Source organism: Mauremys reevesii, linkage group 1 (assembly GCF_016161935.1).
Source record: "Mauremys reevesii isolate NIE-2019 linkage group 1, ASM1616193v1, whole genome shotgun sequence".
In the NCBI taxonomy this organism is placed as follows: Eukaryota; Metazoa; Chordata; order Testudines; family Geoemydidae; genus Mauremys; species Mauremys reevesii.
The window spans coordinates 282045216-282065711 of record NC_052623.1 but is presented as its reverse complement, the minus strand read 5'-3'; the positions used below and the strand labels follow the sequence as shown (position 1 = coordinate 282065711).

Sequence of the window (20496 nt, the reverse complement as noted above, 5' to 3'; positions counted from 1 at the left end):
CATGTCTACCAAAGACAGTAAGGTTCCATCTAGAATGGAACTCCTACTGTACTCAAACCCCCACAGAACACCACAGCAGTGCTGATATTGTTAACAAGATTTAGTAGGACTGAACTGTGCTACAGCTTTGACCCTTTGTAGATCTGCTAGACAGTTAAACACATGATTTGGTCTCATCTGCTTAATGCTCAACTATATCAGGAGGCTACCTTGCTGTAACCAGGTCACGCAGTAAAATAGGAATTACAGTGTAGATGAACTTAAATACTCAAATCAAATGGGGACATTAAAACAACTATGCCTCTTTCAAATAGACTTTCATCATTAGTTACAGTGGTAAATACATATACAACAGTAATTCTAAGGAGTTTCTATTTGATGATAAGTAAGTTTCTGTCAAAGGGATGGAGAGGCTGCTTAAATTCAGAATCTTCATTGGGTATTAAGCAGAAGAGGTTTAATATTATTAACCTTTATAAAATGCCAAAATACTGGAGTTCATTCTAAATGTAGTGGGCACTAATATAAGTGGCAAAGATCAAAAACAAAACAAAAGCCAGAAACTAACCAACGTTCAGTTATTTTTATTACTGTTTTAAAAAAAATTACATTTAATCAATGTTAAATTTACATACTTTCGTCATTTAAAATCAGTAGTTTAAAATCCACATATAGTAATTTTATTTCCCCCAAATTCCCATAAAACTATGATCGAATTAAAAATAGATATATTTATACCTTTGTTTCTCAGAGTATCAGATTTTCCAGAAATCTGTACACAGAATTAAAAGTTTACAGTAGCAATGCTTCAGTTATGGTTGAGATTGCCATTTCCAAGTTCCTATTATCAGATATTTATAATATTATAAAAATTGCTCCAATTGGGCAGAAGTGTTGCATTCTTAGTCATATTTTTCTATTTAAAAAACCTGAAATATGGGATAAGAAAATTCTCTTGAATTGTTTGTCAGTTATAAGTGCATTGAAAAAAGTGTAATATTTAAGAAACTTGTTCATTCTTATTTTCTGCTCAGATAGCGCAACAACTTCTTTTTAAACTTCCAATTCATAAAATAGTCCACCAAGAGGAGAACAATAGTTGCTAGGTTTAAAAAAAAAAAAAAGTTAGAATTGAATAAAAATTGCATAGTCTGCATGCACTGTACTTCATTTCCCTTACTAAATAAGTATGCATGGCATACAAGGTAGATGCACATGCAAGCATGAATCCATTTGGAAGTGTGCATGCTGAAACAAATTTATTTATGGTAAGGCTTTCACAAATGCATGTGACCTTATAAAGCTTGCTCTTTCAGAATGTCATGGGCTGTAGTCTCTCAAAGCAGTAGGTCTACAACGGAATGCAGAGGTATTCCTTGGCACATCAAGTTTGGTGAATGTGCCAAGGAATGCCTTGCTGATCAACATAATGTTACAATTCCCTTATTCTATACCAATTTATACAAATCAGATCTCAAATTAGTCATTTTAAAATAAATTACAAAGACTTATAATGCCCAGTGCCACATAGTGGCAATCATTTTTACTATGGCCCTGCACTACACTCCTAATCCAGAATCTTCCTCATCTAGTCCCTCTTTCAGCCCAGCCCCAGAGACTCTTGCCTCAACTTGCTGGCCACTTCTTTCCCTTCCTCCCTCCAATCCTTCAAAAGTCCTTAGAAATACCCCTGAACACATGCCCTTTTCCTTCTTGTCTCATTATTTCTAGAAAGTCCCTAGCCCTTTTACGACCCCACTTTCTCCCTCCCAACAGCCATCTCCTTTCCCTTCTGCCTAGCCCTGGCTGTAATGAACCAACACCACATACTATATCCCACTAGATCTTCCCCGGATTTTGTATTGCTCACTTCCTGTTATTAATTTGTGACTTTATCTGAAGGTAAGAGCTGTCAGTCCAAGATCAAGATTTGGTATCTGGTGGCTACTGCTAGACAGCACAAGATGAACATCGAACCCCCCCCCCCCCCAAATAAAACCACCTGGATTTGCGAAAGCTTAAGCCAATGCCTTGAAGAATCATGTAGAGGCCCCAACACACTTGGTACTGGCATTGTACTTTTTCTAGAATATGCAATCCAATGATCACACACCGAAGAAACTTTATTTGAACATCCTAGCTATGATCACATATTTAAACAAACACCTTAATGCAATGGTTCTCAACCTGCAGGTCGCTTGCGGTCCAATCAGCACACAGCTGCAACCCATGTGACGTCCTCAGGGCCACATAGGCCGTATACATATGGAGTGAATGTGGCCCACATAACACATGCGGGCTGCATATGCAGCCCGCAACAGTAAATAGGTGGAGAACCACTGCCTTAATATCATTATGAAAAGACCTACACAAGCACCTCTTTCCTTCACCTCCTAACATACTGATATATAAAATATTACATATATTTAAAAAAAAAAACAAGAAAGAATGCAAAAGATTATGTAAACATAACGGTAGTGTTGAGACTATAAACAAGTGTCCAGAAATTGAGTACTCACTAATGCTTAGAGGACTCAGGATGTGCATACTAGTTCTGAGAATTCAAAGATGAGAGACAGATGTCAACATGAGATCCATCCTTTTCTCTCTCACACTCAAGATAAATGCACCACACACACTCTATCGTCTCCAACCCCCAACCATCCCCTTCCCACCCCCAACCTCCACCTGGCCAACATTCTCATACTGCTAGCCCATCTTCCTAGTTCCGCTATCTCTAGTATTAGGGTGCGGGGCGGGGGTGTTGAAGAACCAAGTTGCTTTCAGGAACTAGGGCAAGACTGAATTAGGGAATGAAGCAGGGCCAGTCCTAATGTTTCCCGTCTTCCAAGTAGTTAGAAAATAGAAACTTTCATTCCTTTCAAAATAATATGACCTCTTCAACACCCTTAGGAGTTGGCAGATCCCCAATAAATTCCTGGATGATTATACAACGTACTAAGGATTAAGGTTTGACTTCCCACACCAATGTTAACTCAGCCACGTACTACTGTATTATTTATTCTGTGAATATCTAAGTAAACACTGCTGTGAGAACCTTAACTTCTGTAGATTTAAATTCTTAACCATAATACGGAAGTAACAGATTTTCTTTCACTTGATGTAAGAACTCTTCAGGTCTAAAACAGGTCATGCTCTTCCTAAAACTAAAATATAAACTGAAATGCAAGCAATAATGAATCAAAACTCTACAAAAATAAAAACCTTAAGTCAGTACAAAAAGGCACTTTTAAATATTAATTCCCAGTATTTGCCAACCCACTTTTGTACACTTCAGCATAAGAGATTCAGTTTCTAAACTACTATAGGGAAGGCTCTCAGAGGACATCCGTGTATCAAAGCACAGCCAGCCACTAATTTACGCTGAAGTTCTTCAGATAACAACTATCATCAGTGGCTTTTTTATTTCTCAAACTTCCAAATTTGATTTTTATCTGCAGCATTACAAGTCCTCATTTGCACATCAGGCCGACCCTCAGAAGTACGATAAGCACTAAGGCACTTTCCTGAATGAGGATGATAAATAGTCCCATCCTCTTTAAAATGCCATATGATATTTTCTGGGATAGGGGATCTCTCTTTTGGGCAGCTCCTCATGCCAATGAAATCCTTTTGTTCAGGGACTTCAGCACATAGTTCAGTGACAGAATTAAACCTAATTTCTTTACTCAATGTATATTCAAAGAACTGATTGCCTCCTTGACCATGACATCCAAAGAGAGACACATGAGTCCCAGTAGGATTATGTTCAGGTGAATTGTAGTCTAAACATTCTGATGATATTCCCATACTGTGGATAGCTCCATGCCAGCCCGGACGATCCTCTGGTACATGTAAGTTGGAAAAAATATTTTTCAAATACCAGTCAAAACTCTTACATTTCAAACGCTCTCTTAGTAGTTTTCTTTCAGAAATATCACCGTAATTTTCTTTTCTTGCTGGAGGATTTCTATTGTAAAAATGTTCTTTATACTCATCCATCCACACTTCAGCAGCACGTGCAGTGTTCTGAAGGAAATTTGGCCTCGCATATGGAGCCCGCTTTGGAAACACATGGCCTACATGGGAACAAGGATGGATCTCCAACGTGCCACCACATTGCCACACCCTGAATGATAGTTCTAAATTCTCCCCACCCCAGACATCCATCCCTGTGTCATATGTACCAAGATACTCAAAATACTTCTTACTAACTGCAAATAGCCCACCAGCCATAGTTGGGGATCTAATAGGGTCAGTTTTAGATTTCCATCTTTGACGTTCATGTTCAGGCACAGAATGCCACTGAAATGTCAATCGCCAGTCAAATCCCCCAATCATGGGCTCACCCGTCTGCATGTAGAATTCAAATGTATTCCAATCAATGGTATCTATAACAGGACAAATGATCACAGTCTCGTTCTCAGCAATCCTCTCTAAAAGTGGTTCCAGCCAACCAGAGTTACACTCACAATGACAATCTAGGAATGTGAGGACATCACCAGTAGCAAAGGTAGCTCCAATTAAGCGTGCACGAACCAGTCCTTCTCGTTTGCTGGTTCTTATCAAACGAACTCTTTTCAGGTTACTAATGTACTTTTCAAGTTCACCCTTCAGATATATTTTATCGCTCAAGTCATCCACTAGTATAATTTCTTTTAGAAGTACTGCAGGAGATGTTTCAAGAACGCTGTGAACTGTCCGCAGTAAGGTTGACCAAGCTTCATTATAGAAAGCAATTATAACAGATGTAGTTGGAAGTTTTCTATAGTTGTAAGATTTGGCTTTACATTCATACATTCGATTGTCCTGTATGTGACGATGTAGAGATATTTTGTCACTCAAATAAATATTAATTGCATATTTTTCAATCAGCTCTTCTTCAAGTTTCTTTTCCTCAGGAGTCAACTGTGGACGAGTGGCCTTACCCCATTCTCCTGGCGCAGAAGAATCAGGAGGGGATTTTTCATAAACTGGACGAGCCAAATCCTCTGCTTTTTCTGCTCTGTCAGAAAAGTGTCTCTCCCATCTCCCATTGGTGACGCTGTCTCCGGTGGAGGCGGCATGGAAGGTAGAAACAGACAGCTCCACTACGAAGTAGGCAACCATCAAGAGGCCAAGCAACAGGCAGCTTCTGCCAAGCCAAGTCCATCTTCTGGCCAGACGGATCCTCATTGCACGCGATTAAATCAGCCGACGGCAGACGGGAGAGCTGTAAGTTCTTGCAGCGCTCTGCCCCTTCCTGGCACGGCCGGGAGCCGCGGGCGGGCAGCAGTTCCGGGCTCAGGGTGCTGCGAAGGGGGGCGGGAGGGTTGCAGCAGGTCCACTTCTTTCCGGATATAGAGTCCGGAGCGGGGATGCGGAGCAGCAAAAAAAAACAAGGAAGCAGCGTCCCTCCCCCGGCCCGCTCCCCGCCTCCAGTACAGCGCGCCCACGCCCCAGCTCTCTCGCGTCTTACTTCCTCCTCTCTGTCCCCGGGACAAACCCCTCCCTCGCGCACTCTCCCTCCGCCTTGTGGTTTGCTCAAAAAGTTGTCGCTTAAGAAAGGGGCAGGGAGCCCTTGGCCCGCCCGACCCAGAGAAACGCCTCCTACCCTGTGCGCCAGCCCCACCCGACGGGGGCCGGAGCTAGCACCGCAGCCACACAAACACGCTTCTCCGGAAGCCGCGGGGTAACTTTCCTCGCTCGTCCCGGAGAGCAAACACCGCCTCCGGCCCAAGCGACAACCTGTAGGGGCCACCCACCTGTAGCCATCCTCTCGCTCCTCCTCCTCCGCGCGCTCCAGCGGCACTGGACCCTCCCTCCCCATTGAGTACAGTCCCGTTGCAGGAGCTGGGCGTCTGGATCCTCCACGAAGCGTTCAGCACAAGCTGGCACGCTAACGCGCTACCAAAGGTAACAAACTCACCAAGTGCCGTGGTGGTCGGGCTGAAGTCGACGCCGGTGACTGCAGCTTTGTGGCCTTTAAAGGGACGAATTAAGATAGGATCCTCCTGGAGAAGAAGTTGTAATATCTGAGAACTCGGTTTTGAGTCACCACCTGATTGTTGTTCTCTGTGTCAACCCGGAACTCGCCATGTTAAGATCACACCAAGATCAATATTGAAAGGAGGTAGCTTCTCACAGATACAATTTATAGATTCTGGGAAAGCAGCAGCGCGTTAGCCCAGAATAAAACTTCCTGCCATTATAATAATAGGGGGGAAGGAGAGTACTGCACAGGTTGCATTACTCTGAGAAGTGCGGTGACAGCCAAGAGGCCCAGGCATAAGTGCTGGTCTCTCGATGTTGACATGGAGAAAAATCCCGAGAGGACAGGCCCTACAGAATGTCCCTGTCGCACAGAGCAACAACCCGCCGCCCGTGTGGATTCTGGCCCTGGATGGCAGTAAAATGCCATGGACCAAACAAGACTGATATATGCAAGGCCACCCTCCTGCTCCCCTTTAAGGGACTGTCTCTCTCCTCTGACAAATCAAAGTGAGAGGGCGTTTTGAATGCGTTTTGATTTGGTTACCGCCAACGAAAACCCTTGAACAGCTGTTGGACGCCCCCCGCCCTCCCGGTTTCAAGGGCAGGGGCTTTCCATTGGCAGAGCGAGCTGTGACAAACTGTTCCCCGTTCCCTGTGGGCTCCAGGCCCCCTGCCACTTGGCCAGTTCGCTCACTGAGGAGCGTCCGTCACCGATCTGCCCAGCTCCCCAAACGCCCATCACCGTGACAGCTGAGCGCTGCCCGTAGCGGTAACAGCAGGGCTAGAGGGGCACTAGCGGGGCTTGTCGCCTCCCCTGGGCGCGGCGCGGGGCCGGGTAACGTGCTCCAGTGCCGCGGCGCTGGCTCGCACGCCCCGGGGGGCAGCTTGAACCCAGAGCTCGGCCCGAGACAAGCGGGTCCCGGTGGAGAAGGGGCAGGGCCAGGAGGCGCGGACCCCAACCTACTGCGCCGCTTGGTGCCCAGCCGGAGACACGCTCATCAGTTCGGGGCCTGGCGGGCGGCGGCCCGGGGCTCGCCCCTCCCAGCGCGCACAGCGGAGCTACCGGCCCCCTCTGCCGCAGGAGCGGGGCTCGGCGGGCAGCGTCTCCCCAGACCCGCTCGCTCCCTTACCAGCACGGACGCCATGGGACAGGGGCCCGGCGCGCCCGCGCCAGGCGCCGCGATCCCCTGCCCTGAAACACCAGCAGCCGCGCCGCGGCCCAGTCAAACCCCCCGCGCTCCAGACCCGACTTGCCGAGCCCCGAATTCGACCCCAGCGGCAGCCCCTGCCTGGCTGCGGGCCCCTTCCAACCCTGTGAGCGCGGCGGCGAGCCTAGAGCCGCATCCATGCGATAGGCACTCGACTCGCCCTTAAAGAGACAGTGAGCTCCCCAGCCCAGTTGCTTGGTTACCGTGAGCGTCCGCGTCCTGCGCAGCCCCCTCCCCTGAACCACGCCCCCAGAGAAGCACGCGCGCTACTGCTCTAGCCCCAAAGCTCCGCGCGCGCGCTCAGGGTCTGGCTTGTCCCCGCCCCCGCTGCAGCGCGGCCTCCTCTGCCTCTGCCGCACGAGCCCAGCGGGACTGAACGCGCAACGGTGCTTGGGCTGCTGACCCGGCCCCCGGGGGAGGTGCGGGCCGAGCCAGTAGGCCGGGGTGGGGGAATCACCCGGCAGAGCCAGCTGGGGGGAGCGAGAACCACCTTCCTTCCTAACGCCTTGAGGTTCAGAGTCAAATCCCCCTCGTCTCAGCCATGCTACATCCATGTTGTGGAGGGGGCGTTTTGGGCGGGAAAAGGACCTCGTCTGGAGGCTGGGCCGTGGCTTCCTAGCCAGGCTTGGAAGGATGAGATTTGTATGGTAAATGTGGGCAAATGTCAGTGAATTTAAATTTCACACACAGGGTTGAAAAAAAGACATTCATCTGCACCAGTCTAGGCCAGGCAAAGTCAGCAAAATGCTGCTTGAGGTCAAGAGTTGAATTGAAGGCTATTCACTTTGTATATTTTAACAGGTGGTATTGAGAGTTGGTGTTTTAACAGTTATAAAGCTCTGACTTTTAAAATCTCCCTGTCATTAAATAATTGTCTTCCCCCATAATTTCCCACAACTGTGAAAATTTAATTTATTTTTTTAAATGCTTAAAATAATAAAAAAAAAGAATTCTGCCAAAACTACTTCTACCTGAAGAAGTATGATGCTGTATGAACTCCACATAGTTAGGGAATCTGCTGCGCAGTAGCAGATTTCAGGGGCTTGCAGGTTGGTTTCCCATTATAGAAAAAATCAGTGATGCAGAATCTAAATATTTAAAATCAGGTTACTTGTTTTAATTTACACTGTATAAAATCAATATCTCAAAGATTGTGATCAGAAATTACAGTAATAGAGGAGGGCATATAAATCCTCAAAGACAGATTTACACCACTCCTTGAACAAAGGCAGTCAAGCGGCACACAAGCAACCTCTTCTTTCACCAATACCCAGGGAGAAACTCTAACCCCAAAACTGACTAGTTAGAGACACGAATATAGAGCAACCTTTCCTGCTGCTTGCTTTCCTGCAGCTGCTCCCCAAAAGAAACATTGCAGAACTAACAGCAGCAGCATTTCTTCAAGACTGAACAGTACTTGTCCAATAAGAAAAAACATTAAACCTACAGGTAACAGTGCTAGCTACTGACTCTTGCCATAAAAATGTGTATGGAAATGGCTGAAAATGGGCAGAATCCAAAATTTGTTTACCTATCATTTAATGGGGTATGAACTGAATCAGATCACAAAAACTCCTCCCAGATGTTGCATTCCTTAAAGCCACACTGGCAGAAATGGATAAACCCCAAATAGAGCAATCACAAAGGAAACTGCTTACTGATCTCAAGGAAAGGAGAAAATACTTACAGAAAAGGTAATGTAATATAGGCTAGCTTAGTACGCTTTTATTCTATACAATTTACTTTTCTGTATTTTCTATGTCAAATATTATTGCTCTATTTAAGTAATTGGAATTGGTGGCTGTTACTGAGGAGATTCCCCCGCAGAAGAAATAAATCAGTGCTAAAAGGAGGAGGTGTTGCACCTTGAGCATTTGATAAAGCATAGACAAAGGGTGAGATGGGGCTTTAAATTATATTGCCAGGATATGGGAAGGCTAGGGACCAGGAAAAGGGCAAGATTTGGGAGGACTTCGGGTTGCATCGTAGTTTCCTGTTGGTCATTTTATGAATCTCATTTTCATGGTATCAAGTATCAGAGAGGTAGCCCTGTTAGTCTGGATCTGTAAAAGCAGCAAAGAGTCCTGTGGCCCTTATAGAAGGTCTGTTAGTCTATAATGTGCCACAGGACTCTTTGCTGCATTTTCATGGTAAACATTTATGAAATCTTTGGGGCTTCTGTAAACAGATTTGGCAAACTTTTATATTTGCACTGAGAATTTTAGTTAGAAGCTCTCTCTAAAAGAACACATTATTTGTTATTTGATATTTTGGCAGAGACAGATAAGGTGAACTTATTATGGAGTGGCAGTAACTACTTCATAGTTTGGGCTAACTTCCAATTACAAGCCTGATTTTCAACCCTTTCTCTCTCCCCCACACAGCTACCCCCAAAAAAGTTAATCCTCCTTAAATTTCACATACTACATCTCATCCTAATCAGGAAATTTAAATTTTGGCTCGTATCCCCACAATGGTTTGGTCTATAAACTTCATGTTTCTTTCAATTTGTTCACCTTGGTGGGCTTTTGGGGGTGGGTGGTTGTGGGGGAGTGTAGAAAATACCAAAGGCCAAGATTTTCAGAAACTTTTGATTTTCCTAGTGATTCTGGGTATCCAACTTGAGACCTTAAGGGATCCAAATTGTTAGAAAGGGCTGATCACCTCTCCTCTGAAAATCTGGCTCCTTTAAAAGGTGTCCCAAGTTGGATACTAAAACTCATTAGTCACTTTTGAAAATCTTGCTGTCATAGTTATGGGATTAGCTGCACTTCTGGCCTCTGAATGCAGCCCCACAGTGTACTGTAGCTCAAAGCCTGGTCTATAAACCAGGCTTGCCCTTTAGGGCTGACAGTGTTTGGGTACCTGCACAGTTCTTCCCTTAAGGAGGCTGTAGTTGGTTGTATACAATGAGACAGTCTTCTTAAAACCAGAATATTATTTATTTTAATAGTAAGAACAAAGCAATTAAAATTTAAAAAAGGATTTTAAGACGACGTGTAGACTTGATCTTACCGAAAGGCTTCTGTCCCATCCCCTGATTGTATCTTAGGCAGGATTAACTTCTTCAGGCACCCTTAGTGGAATGTCACGTGTCTCAGTCTGTTTCCCCTAAAACAGCTACCCTTGGTTGAATGTTCCCTTTTAAACCCACCAGAGTTCTTTTGATTGCCTGGGATCACAGGCCTTTTCCTGTCCTAGGGCAAAGCACTTTTGTAAAGTAGCTAACGGGGAGGCAAAAATCAAAGCTAGTAGTCTAGGCATTGTCCCTTAACAATTCTTCCTTCACCTTCTCCCCCTACACCCTTTAGCCTCCAGCCCTCCACCCGCCTGCCAAATTTTGTGCAACTCCATGTCTTATCCCAGTCTCTGCTCGCTGCAAGGTTTATTGGCTTTAAGCTGAAGTTTACAGTCATGTGCAAATTATTTCATGAGCTAATTTACATAAAATGTTACAAGGATCTGCATAAAACTTGGAAGCTATGAATATGACTAGGAAGCAGAGGTAGGGGTCTTTAGGACTAGTGGGAAGAGTGTTCCTTCTCGCGAACTGGGAAATTGTATTCTACTGCTCAGCAATGGGGATCTGTCCTCTCACCTCCTAAATTTCAGCTGACTACAGAGAAAGGAAAAGTAGCAGAGGAGAGTGGCTGTTGCAGGCCTCAGCAGTGGTGTAGTGGTAAAAAAAAAAAAAGTGGTGTAGCAGTCTAGGGAACCTTGGAAGATTTTGTTATGGCTTAGCTCAGGCAGTTCCGCTTTCTCAGCCTCCGGTTATTGTAGGACACAGCATGCTAGCTTTGACCTGCTGTAGCCGGCTGGGACTGCTGTGGTAAGTTCCTGGCTGTTGTCCAGGGAGGCAGCCCCAGTGGGCGGAGAGTGTCTATTGCATTATGTATGAGCTGATATGCTGCTGTTTGTATAAAATGAGGATGCTTTGTGTTTGTTTTAGGACTTCACCCCAGGCCGAGCTACAGGGCGCTGGGTCCCCGTCTCAGTGACAGCAACGCTTGGGGTCCCCGTTGCAGATGTGTCACTTTACCTTCATTAAAGCCAATTACTCTCAGTGTGGAGTCGGTCTCGTTCTTGCAGAGTACCTCGGACCCTTGTGGGCAATAACAAATGGCGCAGCGAGCAGGGTACTCTGGAAGACGATGCCGCTGTGGCAGAAGGTAGGGGAGGTAGGGAAGCCGTTGCTGTCCCTACAGCGCATACCGGGGTGGCCCCAGACGGAATGCTGGGGGTCGGTAGCGCGGACTTTGGCAGGCTGGGCGGCTCCAGCCAACTGGCCGGGATTCCAGCAGGCAGCTGGGGTTACGTCTGAGCAGCTGCTTGAGAGCTTACAGCGGTTGCGGGCGAACCGGCAGTCTGGGACGGAGCGGCGGGCGATGGGGGAGCTAGGGTGGCTCCTCCTAACCACCCTTTGGGCCCAGGACGAGGAGGTGCTCCGCTGGCAGCGGGCCCTGGACGAGAAGGCATCCTACGCTGACTGGTCCGAGTCTGGGACAGTGCCGGGAACACCGGTATGCTTCTCCGGTATGAGCTGCATCGGCTGGGTGTCCTGACACAGGATGCGCAGGTTAAGGCAGCCGAGGGGGGGAAAAGGAACACAATGAGTTAAAGCTAAAAAGCTAAAGATAAGAGACTAGCTCCAGTCAAGGACATGGCTTACAACTGAGACTTGGCGGACAACCAAGAAAAGGAGGGAGGCTTAACTGTGCCCAGGCCGCTGGGATGGCTGTAAAACCTGGCCAGACACTACCGGAATGTGTTAGATTCCTTTTCTCATGGGTAGAGACACGCTACAAAAAGAGACTGGAGCTGGGGGGGGGGGCAAGGTGGAGGGCTGGTTAACCTCTCCCTTGTCCACTGGCAGCCCCCATTGTGTCATTGGATTCTTTTGAAAGAAGCAAAACCATTACAGGGTGATGTGCTGGTGACCTTACCCCCGAAGAGACTGGAGCTGAACCACGACTGTGTTGGGAAAGAAGGAGAAACTCTTAAAAACCCACGCCATCGAAATGACTGGAGCCTAAATCCAGGACTTCCTGACCAGGAAGGACATTGAGAACTGACCCTGGTGAAGGAACGAAGACTTGTACACAGGCAGGCAGGCAATAGACAGAGAACTTGGAAAGGAATAAGGATCGGGCCCAAGCGGCCAGGCTACAGACAACAGCTTGGGAATTTCAAATATTCAGGGGGATACTTGGAATGGTGATTTAGCTGAAGAATGTATATAGTGCTATGTACTTGTAATTGTATTAGGCTTAAGAGCATATAAGTGGTGATGTTTTCTTTTAGTGTTAAAAAGTAGGAGTTAATAGTAAGAACCCTTAAGCTGTGAATAGCTTTGAATTTAGAAGTAAGCCAGGATGCAATTGTATTATTGTAAATGATTTAATTGATGATGTAATTTTCCTTTTTTTTGCCTGATGGTAATACGGGTACTTGTATATTGTATGTAATGATTGTTTGCCCAGTAGGGGTAGTTTTGTTTTTGTTTTTTTTAGATATTAAGAAAATTAGTGTTAGCTGTATAGTATTTAATGTATTATGTATTTATTTATGGAGTTTACATTTATGTTTTATGTTTGTTTTGTGGTGTTTTTTCTTTAGGATTCCCCCCCCTCCCTCAGTGTCAGTTTGATCACCTGACACAGGAGGGATGGATTGGTAACAGAAATTTGTCACAGTTTGGTGAGCAATAGAGTGGGGGGGGAACCCTGCAGAATTTATGTTATGTGTTTTGTTTTATTTTTGTTGATTTGTGTTTGTTGTGTTTGATGTTGTTGGTGTTGTATGTTATGAATTGTATGATTACAGGTGAGCCCTAATAGATTAAGGAAATATTATTTGGTTTTGGTGCACCATTTAGCTTTGGCTTTGTTTTGTTTAACCGGTTATTGTTGTTTTTTCTGCTCTGTTCATTTGGGCGTTGGGGGTGTGAGCGGAACTGAACTTCTCGTTCGTAATTCCTCAGGGTGGAAGCCATGTGTGCGATGAAGCTCTAAGGTTGTCCTGAGATTTTACAGTCCCGCCCCCCCCCGTAGCGGATAATGTAATGGAAGTAGGAAAAATCTGGCTTAGACTGTAATTTTCTCTGCTTTTTGTGTAATTTTTTGTTCTGGTTAAATACAAGCATACAAATGGGAATGCTGGTGTTTGTATTGCTAGATTAGCTCAAGGTTATGCTGCTGTTGTGGTACCGGAGCGCTGAGAAGGCGAGGGGGGGAATGTAGCAGTCTAGGGAACCTTGGAAGATTTTGTTATGGCTTAGCTCAGGCAGTTCCGCTTTCTCAGCCTCCGGTTATTGTAGGACACAGCATGCTAGCTTTGACCTGCTGTAGCCGGCTGGGACTGCTGTGGTAAGTTCCTGGCTGTTGTCCAGGGAGGCAGCCCCAGTGGGCGGAGAGTGTCTATTGCATTATGTATGAGCTGATATGCTGCTGTTTGTATAAAATGAGGATGCTTTGTGTTTGTTTTAGGACTTCACCCCAGGCCGAGCTACAGGGCGCTGGGTCCCCGTCTCAGTGACAGCAACGCTTGGGGTCCCCGTTGCAGATGTGTCACTTTACCTTCATTAAAGCCAATTACTCTCAGTGTGGAGTCGGTCTCATTCTTGCAGAGTACCTCGGACCCTTGTGGGCAATAACAAGTGGGTAGACTAACAAACTCTATTGTAGTTATGAGTAAACACAGGCAAACACTGTGCCTCTCAGAACTTCACCACCACCCTGCATGCAGGCTATTGATTAGCAAAGTATCTCAGTAGGCTTGAGGCAGCAGCACTGTCTCTTGTCTTGCCTCTGTCTGCCCTCCCCCTCGTAGGGAGGCAGGGGGTTGAAGAAGCGGACACTTGTTCACAGCCAGCTCAACTCTTACCCTGCCTGAGCTCCTCTACCCTTCCCAGCTAGCTCTGTGTCACAATAGGGCAGAGTTGGGAACCTGCTGGCTGCCTGAGTAGAGAATGAGCTGTGCAGATTGGAGAATGGAGTCCCAGCTGCTGGCCTGCTAGCAGCCCGCAACAACTTCTCCTTCCCCCTTGGGGGGACAGATACAGTGAGTAAGTTGGAGAGGAGGAAGCCTTAGGGATGGGCAAAACATGGATGAACGGGGCACTTGGGACACAAAGCCTTTGCAATGGAGGTGCTCATTTGTGTGAATAGATGGGGAACAGAAGGTGTAGGTGAGGGAGATTGGGCAGGGTAGAGGAGTGTGGAGATCTGGAAGAGGCGTGAATATGGGTGTCTGGATTGACCCCGGAGCCCTGGGAGAAGCAGAGCAAAAGAAAATAGGGAAAACATGAGGGACAGGGGGGTCATAAAGCAAAGTGAGATCATGGGAGGCAGAGTGGTGGACCATCATAGGTGTACATTTGAAACCTTTGGGGTAGAAGAATATTAGGTGTTGGGTAGAGGGACTGGAGATTTTGGAAGAGGAAATAGAAGGATAGCTGACAAGAAAGACTGAAGATGAAAAAGAGCTGCCCCTCCCTTTGCATGGATGTCACAGATAGTTACTCAGTCCAGTGAGGAGCAAGGAGGAGTATGTCCTGAGCAGTGAAGAAATGGGTTCCCTCAGCCTCCCAGTGCAAATGTCTGTAGAATGAAAAGGGCAGTCCTTAGCTTTCTGCAAAAGGTCAGAGGAAGGGGGAAAGGGACAGATTCCTAAAGTCCCTGTGAGACGATCTGTAGTCCAATCAGAGTTGAGGGGTTTGGGCAGATAGGGGCCTCCACAGTCAGTTCCCATTGCTTTCAGAAAGAGACACTTGGTCCAAAATTCCGAAACAGCAGCAGCTCTACCTCTTTTACTGATAAAAACTCTCTTTCAAGGCCAACGGGGGAGGCGAGAAGCCGTGGCCAGCACATCCTTCAGCCCATGCTGCTGCCCGCAGCCCCCATTGGCCTGGAGCGGCGAACCACGGCCAGTGGGAGCCGCGAAAGGCCAAACCTGCGGACGCGCCAGGTAAACAAACTGGCCCAGCCTGCCCGCCGCTTACCCTGGCGAACCGCGTGCCATAGGTTGCCGACCCCTGGTCCAAGCTTTTGAATGTGCATGTGAGCTCCCCAAAGCAGTGCATGATAGTAAGTTAAACTAAAGTTATACACAAAGAGCTGGCAAATACACATAATAAACAAATGAAAATATTTGTTCCGCTCTCATTTAAAAAAAAAAAGTAATCTGAGCTTGGTAATAAAATTTATAATAATTCTGTCAATTCTCGTATTTGCCTATGTCCTTTTAAGGTTCAGAATAATTCTTCTGTGATACAAAAGTGCCATCTACTGTACCAAGTTATTGCACAGCTTCGATGGCATAATAAATGATGCCTCAAAAAATAGCATCAAAATACTGTTTCAGTTGGCAGTCACTCCAATAGCTGTGTGGAAGTGCCTCAGATACTGAGTGAAAATGGTTCGTTTTCGCTAGAAATGTCAGTCCAACATGAAAATCCTCATCATTCTGAATGAGAAAGTCACCACGTAAAAAATGTCTTTTCCCAAGCCTGGGAACAAAAGCATTGTTTTAATGGCTGACATCCCTAGGGAAAACTATTTTATATATAAACATTCAAAAAACTAGGCTAAATGAAAAGGCTGCGAAGTCAAACACTCAAGTTAGGAAAGAACAGAACTATGGTTGCCCGTGTAACCTTACATTTTGCCACCTTATGCATATACAGTAGGATAAAAAATGTTAATTATTGATCACATACTTTTCATGCAATTTAAGACTACTATAATACATATCCACAAGGTGGCTGAATTAAAGTTGCAGAGGCAATCTTAAGTCAGTCCTTTCCTAGCTTGAGTGTTTTACTTTGCAACCTTACTTATCTTTGTATAGATTTTTTTTAACTGTAGTTCCCTAATTTTTAAAACAAAATTGAAATATCAGAAATCCTATTATGTGGGACCATATTGACCCCAGCAGGGGTCAGACCTTTAGAGCACAGCATAGTTTTAACAGAGTGACTGGTAGCAGCAGTAGGATGAGTATATAGTTAGGCACTAGAGGGGGTGCGACACACTTTGCCAGTGAGTTTCAGAGCTGTTTGCTGACAAAGGAATGCAGAGATTCAAGACTCCTGGGTTCAGTTCCAAGCTCTAGAGGGGACTGTGCACTCATGATTATAGACCCCTAGCTCCCTCTCCTTTACTCCCAGCTCCTATGCTAGTTCCCCCACTCCTGTATACCCCTCAAGTCCCTGGCTGCTTCTCCCTTCCCTGCCTCTCATCCTCTGGCTCCTGCATATAGAATTGAATACAGATATCAGAGCATGGCTCATTCCAGATATTTAATATGCCGGACATGTCAGTATCATTTCTAGCTCATGGTTAGCCTACACACACACACTAAAATTCAGGCCATTCTCCTGCACAATTCTCCTCCACCACCCTTTCTCCTCCATTTACAAAGTTTAGGCTCCAATCCTGCAGTGAGCACCATATGGGCAGATGCATGTGTGTTCCTGCAACCCCACTGAGGGCCTCAATCTGTTAAAAGAAATATCTCTTATTTCTTCTCATTTTCTTCTGATATGGTACTGGAGATTGACTGCAAGCTGATGTCTTTTATTTTAAAAAACAAAGTTTCCATTTCAAAATTGCATGTAGTAGTATTACTTGTAATATCTGAGATTTTTATAAAACACAAAAACCAAATTTTCTCCTCCACCCCAAGTTTGTTTTCTTGCTTTGACTATACATAAAGTGCTGTCATAATTTCTCTTGCATTGCTCATGTGCCTTTTCTGGCCAGGCCCTGTGAAAGGGTGTTCAACAGCAGACGAGCTGAAACTGAAAAAATAGCAGGTAAGTGTATGCAGAGATGAAGGGGAGGGAGAAGCAGGTGTGCTTCTGAACATTTGGTGTTGCTCCTGCCTAAAAGACCCCTATAAATATCAGCATGAAGCAGGAAAGGAGATTTCCACATTTTGAAAAGGTCAGAACATACTATTTAAAGGGAGCTCCCTGAACATTTATTTTTGGAAATTAAAGAACTCCTGTTGACAGTGTCTCTTTAAGAGTTTTCAAAAGGGAATGTGGAATTTAGGCCATATTTCTTCTACTTCCCCTTTCACAGCTGTTTTAGTGGAGGGTAACTAACTTTCAGCCTTAACATTTAGGCCTTGTCTACACTGGCAAGTTTCTGCACATAAAGCAACTTTTTGTGCTGTAACTCCCAAAGTGGACACACTGCCATGCCATTTAGTGTGTAGAAACTGTGCAGTTGTAGTGCTTTAAAAAACCACCCCAACAAGAGACGTACAGCTTTCTGCGCAGGGGCTACAGCACTGCAGTGCCAGTGTAGACACCGTGGTCAATTACAATGCTGCAATTGGCCTGCGGGAGGGTGTCCCACAATGCCTGTTTTTGCCTCTCTGGTCATCGGTTTGAACTTTGGAATTTTCCTGTTTGCTCAGTGATGTGTGCAGTGGTCTCAGCGCATCTTTCCAGGTGGCCATGCCTGCTCCATGCACCAGACGATCCCCCACTTGGAGCAATGCCAAGCTGCTGGACCTCATCAGCATTTGGGGAGAGGAGGATGTCCCGTCCCAACTGCGCTTCAGCTGTAGGAATGATGATACCCATGGACAGATTTCACGATGCATGACAGAAAGGGGCCATGACCAGGACACGTTGCAGTGCAGGGTCAAAGTGAAGGAGCTGCGGAATGCCTACCACAAGGCGTGGGAGGCAAACTGCCGCTCTGGTGCTATGTCCACGAGCTGCTGGTTCTACAGAGAGCTGGATGTGATGTTTGGCAGCAACCCCACCTCCACTGCAAAGACCACTGTAGATACTTTGGTTACTCGCGTGCCAGTCAAAAGTGGACTGAGGCGGGAGGAGGAAATCTTGGATGAGGATGTGGAGGGGGACCCAGAGGGAAAGGATGACTCTGAGGTCAGAGATGCATGCAGACAGAAGCTCTTTTCTACCCCGGAGGAGGCTAACCAGTCACAGCTATCAGATGTTGGTGAATTGGTAAGTGGATCTGATTTTGGGAATCACTGAAGCAAGTTGTTGGGGGAGGAGGATTGCAGAAAGCAGGCTCGTCTCCCACTACATGCCTTGTCGGAGTGGCAGTACAGGCTGTTGATTGACTCCCTCACTTCACACGGGAATCTCCCTCAGAGATCTCCAGGAAACTCTCGTGGAGATACTGGGCAATCCGCTGCTGCAGGTTCTTTAGCAGAGCTGCTTTGTTTCTTGGTAACTTCCCTGCGCCGCTGTATTGTCACAGGGGGACAAGGGGGTGGGGGAGAACCATTGCACACAGGCAAGCCTTATAAGGGCCAGGGCGGAAGCCGCAGTCTTGGAGAAGACTCTCCCTTGATTCCCTGCTCACCCTCAGCAGTGAGATATCTTCCATAAAGGTAACATCCTGTGGAAAGTGTGGGGAGAGGAATGATCATCAGGCCCACCCTACAGTGCTGGCTCTCCTCAAGAGCCATGTGCCCAGTGTACAGCAGGATCTGGGAAGAGTGATTTATCCTGTCCTGCTGCTACGCATTTAAATTCACGGAGATGACATTGGGAGCCCAGCCTCACTCTTAGCAGCAGCTGAATGGCTGTGCAGAACTAAAAAGCAGCCAAGAATAACTAAGGAGGACTTTCTGCATGATTTTATGATGCACTCTGCCACTGAGAAACAGAAATTGAACGAGTGACGGGACAGTGAGAAGAGGGACCGAAAGAACGCGGTATGCCAGAATGAAGCCACGGAGCAGCTCTTAAAGGTTGTGGAGCGCCAAGAAAACATGCTCTAGGTGATACTAGCTCTTAAAACCGAGCAGTTCTGTGCCCACCCTCCTGTGCAGCCGCTGTCGCAAAACTCTTTCCCATGCTTCAGCCACCACCACCACCACACTCTTATCAACCTGGCTCCAGTCTATACCCACAGCATTCCACTGTGGACTCCCGCTACCCACTGCACTCGACATCTATCCCTCTGCAGTTTGGCCCTGCTGAAATAGAGTACCCATGGCATGGTACTTCAAAGGAGAAGGTTGGATACGATCCCTAGACATACACAAATCTTTAGCCGCCCCGGGACACCACCTCCTCCTGGGACCTTCCCTTCCACCATCCCCCTCGGTGTTTATGGGTTTTTTTGTTTGCCTCTCTCCTCCAGTTGTTGTTTTTTAATAAAAGAGTTGTGTTGGTTTCAAAGCAATCTTTAGTCTATTAATTGAAAGCAAACAGAGCCCTGCAAAGCAACAGACAGTTATGTTAAACTTTCATATTGTATCGTCTGCACCAATCACAATCACCTCCTAGCATTACAAGCACTGCACTCCTGAGCATAGCAACTAATATTAGTGGCTTTCAGTTTCTAATTGCTGCCTCAAGGCATCCCTGATCCTTATGGCCCCACATGCAGCCCTCTAATAGCCCTGGTCTCAAGCAGCCTCCAGGCGCTGAGCCTCTGCGGTCCAGCCAACTTTCACACTTCCCTTCATAAATATTATGGAGCGTACAGCACGTGGCTATAAGCATAGGAATATTGTCATCGGCCAGGTCCAGCTTCCCATATAGGCAGCACCAGCAGGCTTTTAAACAGCCAAAAGCACACTCAACAGTCATTCTGCATTTGCTCAGCCTGTTGAACTGCTTCTTGCTGCTGTCAAGTTGTGCCGTGTATGGCTTCTTAAGCCATGGCATTAAGGAGTAGGCGGGGTCTCCAAGGATCACAATGGGCATTTTGACTTCCCCTACGGTGATCTGGTCCGGGAAGAAAGTCCCTTCTTGCAGCTTCCTGAACAGGCCAGCATTCTGAAAGATGCGTGCGTCATGCACCTTTCTGCACCAGCCTGCGTTAATGTCTGTGAAATGCCCATGGTGATCCACAAGTGCCTGGAGAGATACCCCTTGCGATTAATGTAGTCGGTGGCTAGGTGGTCTGGTGCCAGAATTGGAATATGCGTGCCATCTATCGCCCCACCGCAGTTAGGGAGGTCCATTTGTGCAAAGCCATCTACAATGTCACGCATGTTGCCCAGAGTGACGGTCTTTCAGAGCAGGATGCAGTTAATGGCCCTGCAGACTTCCGTCAACACGAGTCCAATGATCGACTTTCCCACTCCGAATTGGTTAGCGACCGATCGGTAGCAGTCTGTAGTAGCCAGCTTCTACAGTGCAATTGCCACCCAGTTCTCCAATGGCAGGGCAGCTCTCATTCTCATGTTCTTGTGCCAGAGGGCTGGGGCGAGCTCATCACACAGTCCCAGGAATGTGGCTTTCCTCATCCAAAAGTTCTGCAGCCACTGCTTGTTATCCCAGATATGCATCAAGATGTGATCCCACCACTCA

The 20496-nt window shown here is 46.5% G+C and overlaps 3 protein-coding genes across 8 annotated transcripts in view; 1 reads left to right on the top strand and 2 right to left on the bottom strand.

The window, feature by feature from the left end:
- The window catches only part of POC1B (POC1 centriolar protein B), a 110453-nt gene extending 103050 nt beyond the window's left edge, over positions 1-7403 (bottom strand). Inside the window, exons 1-2 of one of the 6 annotated variants that reach the window (XM_039497003.1) lie at positions 7385-7403; positions 5909-5993 (exon numbers count right to left, since the gene is read on the bottom strand). Coding sequence is in view for 3 of the 6 variants with exons in the window: in XM_039497005.1 (XP_039352939.1) it covers positions 5909-5993; positions 7104-7118 (100 nt within the window). In the remaining 3 variants the exon portion in view is untranslated. Of the gene's footprint in view, positions 1-5908; positions 5994-6937; positions 6957-7103; positions 7293-7384 lie in introns of those variants that run through there. The other 5 variants (XM_039497005.1, XM_039497002.1, XM_039497001.1 and 2 more) reach the window with 5 other exon arrangements.
- GALNT4 (polypeptide N-acetylgalactosaminyltransferase 4) lies at positions 1993-5463 on the bottom strand. Its single transcript, XM_039497000.1, has one exon. The coding sequence runs from the start codon at positions 5173-5175 to the stop codon at positions 3424-3426; it is 1752 nt and encodes a 583-aa protein (XP_039352934.1). The 5' UTR covers positions 5176-5463; the 3' UTR covers positions 1993-3423.
- Positions 7404-10885: 3482 nt separating the features above from the next.
- Positions 10886-12740, top strand: LOC120376884. The gene is made up of 2 exons (XM_039497008.1): positions 10886-11701; positions 12103-12740. Exons 1-2 carry the CDS (start codon positions 11207-11209, stop codon positions 12244-12246), a joined length of 639 nt encoding a protein of 212 aa, XP_039352942.1. The 5' UTR covers positions 10886-11206; the 3' UTR covers positions 12247-12740.
- Positions 12741-20496: the final 7756 nt, after the last annotated feature.

What these genes read in the sequence shown, in the direction of transcription:
- GALNT4 (XM_039497000.1), bottom strand. Translation starts at nt 5,175, where the DNA reads ATGAGGATCCGTCTGGCCAGAAGATGGACTTGGCTTGGCAGAAGCTGC.
- LOC120376884 (XM_039497008.1), top strand. Translation starts at nt 11,207, where the DNA reads ATGTGTCACTTTACCTTCATTAAAGCCAATTACTCTCAGTGTGGAGTC. An exon ending in GGACAGTGCCGGGAACACCG is followed by an intron (nt 11,702 to 12,102) that starts GTATGCTTCTCC and finishes AAACCATTACAG; the next exon opens with GGTGATGTGCTGGTGACCTT.